Genomic DNA, 16,859 nt, shown 5'->3' with positions numbered 1-16,859 from the left:
TTCCAATAATTTACCTACTACTGGCGTCATGCTCACTGGCCTATAATTTCCAGGGTTATTTTTGGAGCCTTTTTTAAACAATCTAACATCGTGAGCTACCCTCCAATCCTCTGGCACCACACTCATGGCTAAGAACATTTTAAATATTTCTGCTAGATCCCCTGCAATTTCTACATTAGCCTCCCTCAAGGTCCAAGGGAATATATTGTCAGACCCTGGGGATTTATCCACCATTATTTGCTTCAAGATATCAAGCACTTCCTCCTCTTTAATCTGTATAAGTCCCATAACCTCACTGCTTGTTTTCCTTACTTCCCATGACTCTGTGCCCCTTTTCCTGAGTGAATACTGATTGGGGATTTTTTAAAAAATCATTTAAGACCTCTGCCATCTCTTTTGGCTCCACCCTGATCTTCAAGAGGACCAATTTTGTCCCTTACTTCCTTTTTGCTCTTAATATACCTGTAGAAACCTTTAGGATTTTCCTTCACATTGTCTGCCAAAGCAACCTCATGTCTTCTTTTAGCCTTCCTGAGATTTCCTGCTTTTTTTTATACTCTTCAAGTACCTCATTTGCCCCTTGTTCCCTATACCTGTTATACACCTCTTCTTCCAAACTAGATTCCCAATATCCCTTGAAAAACAAGGTTCCCTATGCCTTTCTAACCTTGCCTTTGATCCTGACAGAAACATACAAAGTCTATAGTCTCAAAATTTCACCTTTTTAAAAAAAAATATTTGTAATTTTACAGACTCAAACTTTAAAACATCACTCTTTCCCTTTACAGTTGAGTTTATATTGAGTCCTTTTTCCCCTTTTCTCTTCCTCCCCATCCTCCCAAGCCTTCATCCCCCCCCTCCCACCCTAACATTAACAAAGAAAAACATAATCAGTTACTGAAGATAACAATGCAATTACACTTTTTTTAAAAAAAGGGGTGGGGGGTGCCAGCCAGGCCTCTATTATTTCCTCATTCTTTACATTCCCGGAGCCTATTGTGGGAACCTATTGTCCACTATTTCCTTTTGAGAGAGGGATTGGGAAGATTAATCACATTTGCGCTTCAATGTTTCACAAGTATGGCTGCCACAACTTAACGAACATGTCATGTCTCCCTCTCAAGTTATAGATAATTTTCATTAAGCGAACACAGTTCTTCATCTCTTTGTTCCATCACATTATGCTTAGCTGCGAGTCAGATTTCCAGTTAGACGTTATGCATCTCCTGGCCACCATCAAGGCAACTTGAATTTGGTGTTCGGACAACCTCGGACTCACATCCATAATATCCCTCAACAGGAACAACGTTGGATTCTGTGGATACTTCACCCTGTAATTTTTCCAAAATGTCCCCCAATTCTACCCATAAGGCTCTCACTTTGGGGCATAGCCAGATTGAATTCAGAAAGATTCCTGTCTCTCAGCCACATCTAAAACACAATTCTGAAATTTCTGTTTTAACTTTATCCAATTATTGTGGTGCATGGTATAGCTGATTCAAGAAATTGTATTGCACCAATCTGATGTTAATAACTGCTGTTATGCTGTCCTGACAGAAGTCGGACCAGCATTGTTCAGGAATTGTTCCTAAATCTGACTCCTATCTTTGCCTCAATTTATGGAGATCCGGTTTCGAGCTCTCGCCTTGAAACAGGAGATACATAGCAGAGGTGAATTTGCGTGTGATCCTCTTTAAAAATAGAGTTTCCATCGTTGGCCTAACTTGTCCCTCAAAAAAGATCTTAATTGAAGATAGAAGAAGAAGATCTTATTTGATAAATCATATTTATTATTTAATTGCTCGAATGACATGAGCTTCTCATTCTCATAACAGTCCTCGATACACCTGATCCCTTTCTGGCACCAGGTATCCAGGATCTTATTACCCACGGTCATAAGAATTATTTTATTCTAGGTTAGGGGCATTTTGGAGGACAACCCTGATTTATCTTTTGTCAAGTTTGAATTATATGCTTTAATATAGGGCTGTCTGTTTTATGGGTTATTAATTTAGTATCTCATTTATATATAATTTCTCCTGCTATCTTCTTCCCTACTGTGTGTAGACCAATTTGTGCCCAGGAGGGTATACCATCTTCCTCAAAGAATTATGTGATAAATCTCGACTGGGTTGCCTAATAGTATTATTTTGAAGTCAAGGAGTCTCATTCTTCCCAGACTGTAATCCCAAGTCACTTTCTCCATTGAGACTCTGGCTACCTTATTTGTTCAAAGAAATGGTCTGACTCATCCATTAAGTGTCTTAAAGAAACTCTGGTGCAATGGCATAGGCAAAGATTGAAAAAGGTATTTGTATCTTTTGCATCATGTTCATTGTAATGCAGTTGACCCTGTCCACCAAAATTATGGGCAGGTTTGTCCATTTGTGTAGGTCCTCCTCAATCTTCCAAAGCAGGGGGAGATAATTCAGTTTAAATACATTTTGTAGATTTTTGTCCACCCTTATCTCTAAAAACTTAATCTCCTTTTGTGGTCATTTGAATTTACTCTTGTTGATATTCCTCATATTCCCCTTTTGATAGTGGCATTATTTCACTCTTATCATAATTGATTTTGTATCTTGAGATTTTACCATAATCCTCCAGTATGGTCTGTAACCTGGCCAATGGCTCTACTGGCTCTGTCAAATATATTGTTGATTTTTGTATACTTACTGGCCCACTCTAAATCCCTTAATGCCTGGATCCCAGTGAATGGATTCCACTAATGGTTCAATGGCTAATATGAATAGAGCCGGGGACAGCAGACAGCTCTGTCTGCTAGACCTGGTCAGAGTCAAAGCTGAGGATATTTGCCTGTTCATAACAACTTTGGCCTTAGGGTATAATGCCTTGACCCAATTTATGAATGACTGTCCCAACCCAAATTTTTCCAACACTTTAATCAAGAAGTCCCACTCTAATCTATCAAAGGTTTTTTCTGCGTCCAGTGCCACAGCTATACTTTGATCTGCTCTTGACTTTGCCAGATGTATTATACTAAGTAGCCTACTTATGTTGTCTGCCAATTGTCTTTTCTGCACGAACCCCACCTTATCTGGATTTAGTAGTTTGGGCAAATATCAAGCCAATCTCTTTGCCAAATCCTTGGATATTATTTTATAATCCGTGTTCAGAAATGAGATTGGTCTCTAGGAAGAAGGCTTTAGTGGGTCCTTAACCTTTTTGAGAATTACTGTAATTATTGCAATTGAAAAAGTTTCCAGAAGAGTATGGGTCTCAGCCACATGTTCCACCATGTCCATGAACAGTGGTGTCAACAGGTTCTTAAATTTTGTGTAGAATTCTGGGGGGTAACCCATCCTCTCCTGGAAATGTATTGGTCTGTAGCGAGGTCAGTGCTTTTACTATTTCTTTCTTGGAGAAGGGAGATCTAATCCTTTTCGCTCCTTGGGCTCGACATTTGATAGTTCCAAATTAGACAGATTTTATCAAAATCACCCATTGATTCAGATTTATATAATTTCCTAAATGCTTAATTTATTTCTTTTGGTTTATAAGAGATTCTGTCTGCCTCTTTTTGGATTGCATTAATTGTCTTTGCAGTTTCCTCTGCCCTCAACTGCCAAGACAATACCTTATGGGCTCTTTCCCCCCAGCTCGTAGTATCTTTGGAGATGTCAATATTGCTTTTTCCATTTTATATGTTTGCATGGTATTGTACTTGAGCTTTTTCTTTATTAGTGTTCTATATTCTTTTTCAGAACCAGATTTTTGATAAACCTTTTGCAAATGATTATCTCCTGTTCCAATTCATTGATTTCCCTCATATACACTTTTTTTAATGCCTTTACTGTATCCAATTATTTGTCCTCTCAGATGCACTTTTAATGTATCCCATTAAAGAAATTTATTGGCAGTGGAGGTACAGTTTGCGGGGCATGGCAAGATTGCGTAGAAGAAAGACGTGTATTCCACCTTTCCCCAGCTGGATCACTAAATACCCAGTTTTGAAAAAGCATAAAAGTGGTTAAGAATAATATTTACAGTTGTTTAAATAACAGTGATTTATGATGGCACCTAATGTGAAAAAATTTAAACCTCAACTTCAGAAAAAATTACCATACAAAAGTGCAGAAGAATTGAGGCCTACCTGTATAGCTGAATCCAAGGAGTCGTCGTTGGGAGTCTCCAAGCCTCAGAGGACTCCAGCCCGTTCGAGTTTGACTCCGGTGCCGATCCTGCCTCCGCAAGATGGCGCCAACACGTCGATGAGCTTGGCCATTGTCGACCCGCGTTCACATGAAGCCATGCACGCGGGTGGCTCGGCCAACAAGGGGACCCGCAACCTCGCTGGGCGGCCCAGTGGTATGCAGTGTAGCGTTGGAGGACGCTCCTGCATGTCCAAAGGCTTTGCCTGGCCTGTGTGGGGCATCCTGGGTCCGAGAATTGCTGGATAAAGTATGGGGTGTGGGAGAGCCAAAGTACCGGCGTCGGGTGTCCAGACACGCAGCCGTTCAGCCAAAGGACCTACGATGACTGAGGAAGAAGAGGAACTTATTGGAATTTGACAAGGAGGAGGAGCCTTTAGTTAAAGGAGGTAGACCTCCAAAAGTGGAGGTGGAATCTGGAATTGATTCACTGTTTACTATTTTGGAAGGGATTGCTTGTCAAATGTACAATATGTCAAAACAAATATCAACCCAGGTGAATCAAGGATTTATGGAGATGAAAATAAAAATGAATACCCTGTGTGATGAAATGTCAACTGAAACAGGAAATGACTGTAGTTAAGAGTGATACTAATAGATCTATAAAAACAGTGGATACTGTGCAAGATAATTTTAAGAAAATTGAAACAGCCTTTTCTGAGTGTCAAAATCAGGTAGAACGTAATAGAGAAAAAGTGGAAGGGTCTTTTATAGATTGGGGGATTCAAAAAAGTGATTTAATGAAGAAGATTGATTCGTTGGAAAATCAAAGCCAAAGGAATAATGTGAAAATAGTTGGTCTTCCAGAGGACATTGAAAGTTCTGATCCTATTAAAAAATTTAACACCAAGAGGTGCTGGGTAAAGAGCTTTTTCCTGAAGGCTTGGAACTGGATAGGGCTCACAGAGCTCTGAGAAGAAAACCACTTCCAGGACAAACACCAAGAGCAATCTTGGTTCGTTGTTTAAAATACCAAGATAGAGAAGTGATTTTACCTATGGCAATACAGAAAGCCCGGCAGAATCAGTCTCCATTAATGGTTCAAAATAACAGAGTGTTCTTTTATGCCGATTTGAGCCAAGAGATTATTAGAAGACGACGAAAATTTAATACGGCCAAAGATATTTTGTGGCGAACAGGCTACAAGTTTGCTCCTGCAATTTTGAAGGTTTTTTATCGAAATTTTCAAACTCAATTCTTTGAGAATGATCATGATGCTTTGGTTTTTGCTAATTCTTTGCCGGAATTGCGAAGAAATGGGTGTTCTCCTCCGTTGTCTCCTAAGAGGAGGGGAAATGGACATGGGAATGGAAAGAAAGAAGAGTTGACACAAAGTCTTTTTGATGTTGAAGATCCGGAGCAGTCGTTGGGCATGAAATCATTGGGCTGAATATATGGACTATATTTTAGAGTGTTTGATTAAATCATAAATATCTATCTGGCTGGTGGGGGGGGGGGGGGGTGTGGATGACACTGAAAACTTTGAAAGTTTTTTTTGTATTTTTCTGGGGATTTTTTGGAAGAATTATAGGGAGCATTATTTTATAGTGTTTAAATATATTAGTAGTTAAAGAAGATGTCTAAATTGAATTTTGTGACTTTTAATGTTCAGGGATTAAATAATCCAATTAAGAGAAAGAGAATATTGGCTTATATATAAAAAAAATGAAAATTGATATTGCTTTTTTACAAGAAACACATTTGACTGAAAAAGAACATTTGAAATTGAAAAGAGATTGGGTTGGTCATGTTTTTTCTTCTTTTAATTCTCAGGCAAGAGGAGTAGTGATTTTGATTCATAAAAATTTACCATTGGAATCTTCAGAGGGGTATGCTGGCAGAGTATTAAGAGTGAACTGTAAAATTTGTGCTGAATCTTGGACTTTGCTGAATCTTTATGCCCCTAATATAGATGATAAGCAGTTTATTTCAGAAGCTTTTCTATTGTTAACTCAAGCTAATGAAAATGTCTTAGTTGGTGGTGATTTTAATTGTGTTTTGGACCCTTTATTGGATAGAAATCAAAGATGGCAACAAATTAATGTGTTAATGAAAGATTTAAATTTGGTGGATATTTGGAGAAAAGTTAATCCTACAGAGAGAGATTTTTCTTTTTATTCTTCACGACATGATTCGTTTTCTAGAATTGATTTATTTTTGGTATCAGCACATTTACAAGGTAGAGTATTAAGAGCTGAATATTAAAGTAGAGTTATATCAGATCATTCATTATTACTTTTTTCTTGTGAAAGTTCGGAGCTAGTACGTCCGTCATTGAAATGGAGGTTTAATGCAATGTTAATGAAAAAAACAGAGTTTGTTACTTTTGTTAAAGGACATATCTCTTTATTTTTGACCGAGAATGTTAATTCTGTGGATAGTCATTTTGTAATATGGGATGCTTTAAAACCTTATCTGAGGGGGAAGATTATTATTTATTCTACGAAAGTTAAGAAACAATATATGGCAGAAAGTTTAGAGTTAGAAAATAAGATTGCTGAGTTAGAGAGATTTTCAGAAAGATGTAACAGAAGATAAAAAAGTTCATTAATGAGGTTGAAATTACGTTATAATACTTTACAAACTTATCAGTTTGAGCACTTAATTAATCGATCTAAACAACGTTATTATGAGTTGGGGGAAAGAGCTCATGAGGTACTTCCTTGGCAATTGAAAGCTGAACAGACATCTCAGATTATTAATGCTGTTAAGAAGAATTCAAAAATTACTTACAAACCTCAGGAAATTAATGACCAGTTTTATTCATTATATTTAAAATTATATACTTCTGAGGGGAAACAGGATAATGGTTCTATTGACTCTTACTTATCTAATTTAAAGTATTAGATGGAAATGAGGTTCAGGAATTGAAATCTTCATTTATGGATTTTGAAATTAAGGAAGGTATTCAGGAAATGCCTCATGGAAAGTCCCCAGGGGATTATGGATTCCCTGTGGAATTTTATAAATTTTTTTATGATGATTTCTCTAATGTATTTGGAGAAGTGTTGAATCAAGATACTGAAGATCAGAAGTGACCAGAATCATGTTTAAGTGCTTTAATAACTGTCATTCCAAAAAAAGATAGAGATCCATTAAAAGTGTCTTCATATAGACCTATTTCTTTATTAAATGTAGATCATAAAATTATAGTGAAAGTATTAGCTAATAGACTTGCTAAATATTTACCTAATTTGGTATATATTGATCAAACAGGTTTTATTAAGAATAGAAATGCATCAGACAATATATTTTGATTAATTACTTTGGTCAACACATATCGAAAGCAACCTAACCATTCTATGGTGGTTGCATTAGATGCAGAAAAAGCTTTTGATAGGGTTGAGTGGGATTTTTTATTTAAAGTATTAGAGAAATTTAAATTTGGCCCTTTCATTGGGTTAAAGCTTTATATACAAACCCGATTGCTAGGGTGGTGACAAATGGACAGATTTCTTCACCATTTAAATTGACTCGTTCAACTCGACAGGGCTGCCCATTATCACCAGCTTTATTTGCATTGGTTATTGAACCATTAGCTCAGGCAATGAGACAAAATGAAGAAATTAGAGGGATGAGGGTTAAGAATGAAGAATATAAAATTAATTTATTTGTGGACGATATGTTGGTATACTTGACGGAACCGGAATAGTCTTTGAAACAATTGCAAGAGTGTTTGTTGAAATTTGGAGAATTATCTGTATATAAAGTTAATTGGGATAAAAGTTAAATTTTACCAGTTGGAGTGGGAGATTATTCTGAATTTAAAACAATTACAAAATTAAGGTGGACAAGTAAAATTAAATATTTAGGTACATTTATGGATATGAATTATCAATCATTATATCAATTAAATTATGTACCTATATTAAGACAGATTAAAGCAGATTTGATTAAGTGGAAAGATCTTCCATTAACTTTAATTGGTCAGGTTAAATGTATTAAAATGAATATTTTTCTTTGAATTCAATATTTATTTTAGTCACTATCTTTTTTGCTTTCTAAGGGCTTTTTTCAAGATTTGAATAAAGTAGTGCGAGAGTTTTTATGGAATGGTAAATTAGCTCGAGTGGCGTTGCTAGACTTACATGGAAGTATACATTGGGCAGACTACAATTACCACATTTTCAAAACTATTATGAAGTGGCCCAGTTGAAGTTTATTAGTAGATTGATGAATTTATATCAGCCTCCCAGCTGGGCTAAAGTGGAGATGGCGTGTATTTTTAGGGTTGAAATACATGAATTTCTATTTCATTGGAATATGATTTTGTTACAGCAATATGATATGCCAATATTGAAACATTTGTTAAAGATTTGGTTAAAAAAAACAGGGTGTTAGGGTCGAAAGATCAATTTTAACTCCATTGTATAATAATCAGCTTCTTCCTTTTTCAATGTTTAATAATCATTTAAAGATTTGGGATTCTAAGGGTATAAAGACAATACAAGATTGTTTTGTAGAGGGGCAATTTCTTTCTTTTAATTAATTGAGAGAAAGATTTGATATACCTGTAAATTCTTTATTTGCGTATTATCAACTTAGAGCTTTGATAAAAGATAATTATGGTAGAGAGATGATTTTACCTACTTTGTCGAGATTTGAATCTTTGATTTCCTCTATACCGAAAAAGGGTCATGTTTCAGTTATGTAAAATTTGTTACAAGATAATATGGATAGACAGATTGGGAGAAATCTAAACTTGAATGGGAAAGTGATTTAGTATTTATTTTTTATGAAGATGATTGGGCGAAAATGTGTCAGGACAATGTAATTAAATTGACTAATGTAAGATATGGAATATCTTATAAAAATTAAAAATTATAATTTTTTACATCAATTATATTTGACCATGGAAAAGTTTTAAAAAAAATATGGGTTTAGTAATTCAGATTCTTGTTTTGGATATGGCTCATGCATTGGAATTTTTCTACATGCTGTTTGGACTTGCATTAAAGTGCAATCATTTTGGCAAGGAATAAAAGTAGTTTTTGAGAAATTGTATAATTTTATATTACCGTTAGATCCAACGATTTTTTTGTTGGGAAATTTTTATTCGTTAAGGGGAATGGGATTGGATAAAATTCAAATTGCTTTTGTATGTTTGGTGTTATCAATCGGGCATAAATGTGTTGCTAGTACTTGGAAAGATGATACTGAGATTAATATATCATGTTGGCATAATGAATTGAAAGCATGTATTATGGAAAAAATTACTTATAATTTACATGATAATTCTTCTTTTGTTAGTAAGGTATTTGAAATATATTTATTTAGATATACTTTGAAATGTTATTAACATTTATAATATTTTCTTTTTATATATATAATCTATATATTGTTTTTGCTCCCCTTAAGGGAGTTGACTGTAGAGGTGGGAGGGTGGGATGGGTGTTAATGCAAAATCTTTTTCTTTGCTTCTTTCTAAACTGTATGTTATGTTTTTATTATCTTTTAAATAAAGTTTGAAAAAAAAGTACAGTTTGCCTCACAAAATATTTCTCTTTGAGCTCTAATGAAACTAGAAAATTCTGGCTTTTTAAATAGCAATGGGTTGAGGTGCCAACTGTACACCGTAGCTTGTTTGTCTGGCATGACAATAGTTAAAGTCAAAGGTGAATGATCTAATAATAGCTTTGCCGTGTACTCAATTTCTACAAATCTGCCCTTTAGCTGGGCCGAGGCTAGAAACAAGACAATTCTGGTGTAAGAATCATAGTTTTTTCGAGTAGGAGGAGTAATCCCTCTCCCGTGGATGCCAACATCTCCAAGCATCCACCGGATTTAATTCTTTCACAAGGGCTAGAGTTGTTTTTTTTTTTGCTGCCCTGGCTCTTGTCATTTTTTTCGCAGATTTGTCTAGTGTCGGATCCAAGCAAAAATTAAAATCTCCTCCAATTAAGACATTTTCCTGCCCTTCTGCCAAGTGTAAAAAGATGTTTTGGATAAAGTTTTCATCATCAAAATTGGGGGTGCATGTATTCATTAGTGTCCAAGGTTCCGAATATATTTGACAGTGTACCATGAGATAGAGTAGAATTATTATTAAGTAATAAGGATGTAAAGAAATTATTTCAGAAATGTATAAATTATTACAAAAGAAGGCTTGAAAAGAAGGAATTCATAGATCAAGACATAAATGGGAAGATTTAAATAAACAAATAGATGAACATAAATGTATTTGGATATGTAGAGAGGGTATTAAAAGCACAATAAATGTGATATTGGTTAGGTCAATATAACTTTATTCATCAGTTATATTTAACAACACAAAAGTTATATAATATTAATTAAGTTTGTACTTTTTTGCATTCGAATTAGCAATGTTCCATAATTAAACCTTTTTGGCTTGATTTGGGTAAAATTTATTAGATTGAATAACTGGAGTAAGTTTCCCACAGGATCCAATGTTATTTTTACTGAGAGATGTTAGAGGAATTAAACCTAAATTAAAATTGAATATGTATCAAGTAAAATTCATTCAAATGGATTTGGCAATAGCTTGTAAATGTATTGCTATAACTTGGAAGTTGGATATTGATTTGGGAATGGACAGGTGACATGCAGAAGTTCAGAGTTGAATGCCACTTGAGAAAATTACTTACAATTTGAGAGATAAATATATTTATGTGAAATATGGAGCCCATATTTACAAACTGTTGCTTTTAAAATTTAAATGAATCTCAAACATTTCCTTTATCTTATGGGTCTGTATGAATATGTACACAAGTTTAAAAATATTGGAAAGTTAAATGCTCCTGTGTTTTCTTTACCTATTTCTTTTTCTTTTTCCTTTTTTTTAGGTTGTGGGGGGGGGGGAATGGAGTGGATGGGATTTAGAGGAGATTTTTCTTGTTTTTTTTTACTTTTTTAAATAAAATACAACATGTATTGGATTAATTTGAAATATTGTGATATGTTTGTCAAGTGGTATTAAATAAATTTAAAAAAAAGACAATGTACCATTATGAATCTTCCTGCTGGGTCCATGACTGTGTCTTCCACCCTTACTGGAACATTTTTCCCTATTAAAATGGCCACTGCCCTAGTCTTTTGATGCTCGTTGCTTATAAGATGGGTCTCTTGTAAAAAGGCCACATCCACCTGCATTTTTTTTTTAAAAAACATTGTCACGACTCGCTTCCTCTTCACTGTCCATTTAAGCCATTGACTTTGAAGCACGAGAACTTAACTGGTTCCTCCATTGCCCCAGTACTTTTCTCTAGATTCCATCCCTTTATCTCTCCCCCAGAACATTTTTCCATCCTCCAATCCATGAAGTTCATTCTATTGGCTCTGCCGACCACATTCAAAATAATCCTGGAAAACTAAAACAAGAGGTAAAAAGCAAACAAACAAATAACATATTTATACATCTTTTCCACCCCCAGCCCCTATTCTTCCTTTCCTTCCAGCGACAGCCTGAAACTTTTAGTTCCACCTCCCTTCTCATCTTGGAGAGTGCACATTGCACCCATGTTCTACCCTCACCACCCTCTCAGTCAATTTTTTTTTCTTTTTATAAAATAAATATTTTTGATAGACTAAGTGTAGTACTGTACTTATTTTTGTAGAATTAAAGGAAAATTATCTTGTGAATAATCTATAAATAATGTAATTTACAGTTAATTATTTACAAGATAATTTTCCTTTAATTCTTTCTCTTTCTCCCTTAGGGGTTTTTGGGGGCGGAAGTCAAAATATTTACATATTTTAATGCCTTTTAGGCCTCCGTAAATAATTTCCTTCTACCCTAGATAAAAATACTTTCAGGGTTGCTGGGTATAATAAGGTTTACCCAATTTTTTTGTTTCTTTGGGGCTTTTTTTTCAACTTAGTCAAACAGTTTGCATTTTTGTAAAAGCACCATAGTCTGGGTAAATGAGGATTTTACTCCCTTCAAATTTTGGAGGGCCACCCTTCTGTGTAGTCCCTGTAGCTGCTGCACCATTGATATTTTCTCTGTCTTTATATTTCGTAAGCTTAATCAAGACAGAATGAAGTCTCTAACCTGGACCTGGTTTTGCAAGAGGGGATCAATGAGCCCCTTCTATCTGAAGGTTCCACCCCCCCCCCCCCCCCCACCATTCTCTCTTTTCCCAATATCTTCAGGATCCAATTCCTAAAAAATGTTAATGGGTCTCTTCATTCTACCAACTATTTTACCCCTACTATTTTTATATTATTTCTTTTGCTTAAATTTTCTAGTACATCTAATCTTTCCCATATTTTTTCTTTCTCCATTACCAAGGCATCTCTATCACTTTCCATGTTATCTTCCACCCTTTCAACCCTTTCTTCTACCATGACCACCCTCCCTGATAATTCTCCCACAGTTCTCTTAATTTCTCCCATTTCCTTTGATAAATCTTAAAAAATTTATTTCAGAAGCCTCCACCACAGCTTCCATCATTCCTTTAATATCCTTCGTGAAAGGTTCTAGACCCTCTCTTTCTCTCAGTCCTGCTTTTCTTCTCTGTCAGTGGTGTCAGGTTATCCTCCTCTTCCACATTCCCGTGCTGCTGCTTCGCAAGCCTCCACCACTGGTTCGAAGTCACCAGCAATGCCGCTACATCCCCACCACTGTCCACAAGGTTCGCCCCACTCCGCAAAAGGTGTGCCTTTTCCTTATTCTTCTTGGTCTTCTGGATTGTTATATCCCATGACTCCCTTCGCCCCGATGCCGATATTGCTTTCAACCCTTCTCTCCTTCCGCACGCGGGGCTCTCCCTGCAGCGCCAGCATTGCCTCCTCTCCTCTCCCCATCCCGTCAGTGTACATGGTCTGGTGCTTTTGGGGTCTTGGACAGGCGATCCAGGTGCCCCATCCACCAGTTGGGTGGGTCGCGACTCTCAGGATACGTTGGGCAGGCTCCGCCATCTTCCCCGCCACAAGGCCACTGTTCTTGATCCTCGCGGGGTACTAAAGTCTTTTTGTCCTTTCCCATTGCTGTGGTGTTTCTCTATTTCTTCTAATACTTTTTGTTTTTAAGTTCTAAAGTCTTTTTTGGCTGTTTTTCCCTTAGTTTCACTGTTTTTCCTGAAGCTCAGTTTTTTCCCACTTTCTCCCTCCTCAGCATCATGTGACTCACAACCTTTTCTTTTTCATTTTTTTATTGATTTAGTAGAGAGAAATATTACATGTTATATATTGTCTACATATTAGTTACATAACTTTTATATAATGCAATCTCTTGTATACAATGCTTGAATAAAGTAGAAATTCTCTCATTAAAAACCACCTCATATTTTAATGTTATGGCATATTCATTGCTGGTTATCTAATTGAACAAATCTACTTATAATGGAAAATAAAGAAGCCCCCTCCCCATTCTAATCCTATCCCTCCCACAAATCAGTCACCAGCAAATAATATGTAAAAATCGAGTCTTGACGCCTGGACATCGGACAAGAAACCACCAGAGCATTCCCGCCGATGTATTCAAATTGTGATAATAGTCCATGAATGGGCTCCATATCTTGTCAAATTCAATCTTGATCTCTTTAATGTTGTATTTAATTTTCTCCAAACCAGGGAGGCAACATACTATCTGGGATATTCGGTCTCTTCTACAGAACCACTTATCTGTCCCCTGAACTATGAAATCCCCTACAACTAGAGCAGGATCTCAATGGTGGGGGGAATAAAAGAATACATTTTACCACAACAACAAACAGATGGTGGGAATTCATTTATAATTGATCAAAAATCACAACCTGGGAGTTGATTATTCAGCTTTATGATATAACTGAAATGATTATGTGTTACTGATATACCCATTTTCCTCATGTAGTTTGCATAGAAAACCAGTTAGAAATAGATAGGAAACAAACTACTTGGCTATATACAAGTTAACAGTCTACTTTTTGTGTTTAAATATTTATGAAGCGTATTATCCGCTGTGACGAAGATGAAAACCACGATGCGTCCATGTATTGTACTGTGTGTGCAACTCATCTTTGTGCAGACTGCTCCCAATTAACACACTCTACACGGACGTTGGCCAAACATCGACGAGTACCTCTGGCTGACAAACCACATGAGAAAACCATGTGCTCTCAACACCAGGTGCATGTAATCGAATTTGTTTGTTTAGAGGAAGGATGTCAATCAAGTCCCTTAATGTGCTGTGTGTGTAAGGAATATGCAAAGCATCAAGGACATAAGGTATTTATAATTTTAATATGGTAAGGAAATGTTCTAGAACTTTAATTTTGTTAAGCCTTGCCAACATAAAACAAAATTAAGTTAAAGCAATAAATTGATTCTTAATTTAATATTAGTTTTTGTACAGGATGTATGGGTTAAAAGGGCTCATTTTGTTAACAATCCAGTGTGAGAGAAGCTCAGCTATTTCTTTCTTTTCAAGTTATCACTATTGTGGTGTAAAAATGCCTATTTGCATGTTTTACCCTCTTCATCAAAAAATAATTGGCCATAATTTGTGTCAAGTACTGGTGAAAACTTCTTAATGAATAAAATGCTCTTTACTGCAGACATTCCATCTGCAGTAGAGAGCATCACTGGATAATTAAATGCTATTTGCAAATACTGTGGAAATAAATGGCTTCTTGTATTGTAAATGATGATGATATTCATTACCATTTATCTTGAAGGACTCTCTTTCCACCTATCAAGCAAGCCTGCCAATAAAACACTGAACCCCACCCAATTACAATAGCTAATTTTAAACTTTTCCTATTCTCCTAGTAATTATTTTTATCACTTTACTTCAGGCTTCCCTGTTTCCCACAATCGCATATAAATTAGCATTTGTAAACCCTCAATCGCTGGCCTTGAAAATGCAGAACAGCCTATATGGGTGGTTTGATGTTTATATGAACCTGGATGTCCTTATGCAAATCACTGAAAGATGATCTGCATTCACAGGGGGCAGTTAAGAGGGTCCGCGGTATTTTGCCATTTATTAGTGGAGAAATTGAGTACAATAATAATGAGCCCATACTATTCAATGGTGAGACTATATCTCAAATATAGCACACAATTTTCATCTCCTTTCCAAAAAGAGGATGTATGTGCATTGCAGAGTCACCAGATTAATTTCAGGAATGGTGTGTACATCATTTGAGAAAAAAAGAATTAAGTATAACTGTAGAAATCTCATTTTGGCTATTACATTTTATTGGGAAGTGGGTATCTGGGTAAGTTAACCCAACTCTTGCTCCTGCACCAACTTGAAATGGGTTAAAAGCAAATAATCCAGAGGGGGAAAAATACATCATTTGGCTTCCTACTTGATTGAAAAGTGATTATTGGTGGCATTTTGGAGAAACTGCTCAGAAAGTAGAAATTTGAAAAGTTTCTCAATAGTCTTCGTAGTTAAGGCCTTAAGTATTCAATTGTACAGTAGCATGATCTTTGATGTTATCCACATTGTAAAAGTATTTTTTAATCACAGAATACACTCTTAGAAACTGAAGCAGATCAAATCCGTGCATCAATTTTGGATATGGCACACTGCATTCGCTCTTTTACAGAGGAAATCTCTGACTATTCTAGAAAACTAGGTGGAATTATTCAGAAAGTTGAAGGAGGAGAACATATAATAGAGAACAGAATTGGAATGGCTCACACAGAACATGTAAGTCATGCTCCTTGGAAGGTCTTTGGAATTTCTGCCTATAATTTGTTATGATACTACTTTTCTTTTGTTCAGAATAGTCTCATTATCATATTCATAAATATTTTGATTGATTAATTATAGCATCATTAATTAGTTTTACATTCTGTTATCTTTATTATAATCATATAGTCATCGACATCACAGAAACAGGCCAGTTTGGCCTTACTAGTCTGTGATGAACATCTTCTCCCACCTAGTCCCACTGACCTGCATTCGGCCCATAACCCTCCACTCCTCTCCCGTCCATATACCTATCCAACCTTTCCTTGATTGTCAGCTAATGTTATGTTATTTATTCTGAAAATTTGGTATTTGTTTTATTGACTCTGGATTTTTTTGGTCCTCATTCATTGGTAATATTTGGATTGAGTTAACTATATTGACTCTTCAGCAAAATAAACACAATATATTACAGAATTAAATAGATTATTTTGTCAAAGTGGTGAATTCTTTGCTGTGCTGCATTTAAAAATTTCTACCATTATTATCTCAAGGCTCCCTAGAGTCATTCTTAATCAAGGGAAATTTGTTTAAATAAAATGTCATACTTGGGTTGGGAAATTATGCAAAAATTGGTGATGAGGCGAAGAGAGAATAATAGAACATTAATTGCATTTCTCTGACTAAATAGAGAAGCAATTTAATGGAGTCAAGTTCTCTTGCTGCCTCAAATTCATATTTGTCAATTTGCCAATTCATATTTGCCAACAAGAATTTTTATAATGAGCAAGTCCCATTTTAGACTCTTTAAAGCTTCTATTCTGAGTAAGCGATTCAATGCTGGTGTAACCTATTTGCCTTTTGTAGGTTCCAGGCACAGCTGAGAATGCACGGTCCTGTGTTCGTGCATACTTTGCAGAGTTGCATGAAACACTGTGTCGACAGGAGGAAATGGCATTGAGTGTAGTTGATGCGCATGTGCGAGAGAAATTGATATGGCTAAGGCAACAACAAGAGGACATGACAATCCTACTGTCTCAAGTTTCAACAGCTTGTCTGCACTGTGAAAAAACACTTCAACAGGTAGGTGGTAAAGCTTTGAA

The 16,859-nt window shown here is 35.8% G+C and overlaps 1 protein-coding gene across 2 annotated transcripts in view; it reads left to right on the top strand.

The window, feature by feature from the left end:
• The window catches only part of trim23 (tripartite motif containing 23), a 49,053-nt gene that overhangs the window by 6,152 nt on the left and 26,042 nt on the right, over positions 1–16,859 (top strand). For both annotated transcript variants that reach the window (XM_069924511.1, XM_069924510.1), the window contains exons 4-6: positions 14,061–14,339; positions 15,592–15,774; positions 16,624–16,839. In XM_069924511.1, the coding sequence (XP_069780612.1) occupies positions 14,061–14,339; positions 15,592–15,774; positions 16,624–16,839 (678 nt within the window). The remainder of the gene's footprint in view (positions 1–14,060; positions 14,340–15,591; positions 15,775–16,623; positions 16,840–16,859) is intronic.

This window comes from Narcine bancroftii, chromosome 3 (assembly GCF_036971445.1).
Source record: "Narcine bancroftii isolate sNarBan1 chromosome 3, sNarBan1.hap1, whole genome shotgun sequence".
NCBI lineage: Eukaryota > Metazoa > Chordata > Chondrichthyes > Torpediniformes > Narcinidae > Narcine > Narcine bancroftii.
The sequence above is the reverse complement of the archived record's forward strand: the minus strand, read 5'-3'. Positions and strand labels throughout refer to the sequence as shown.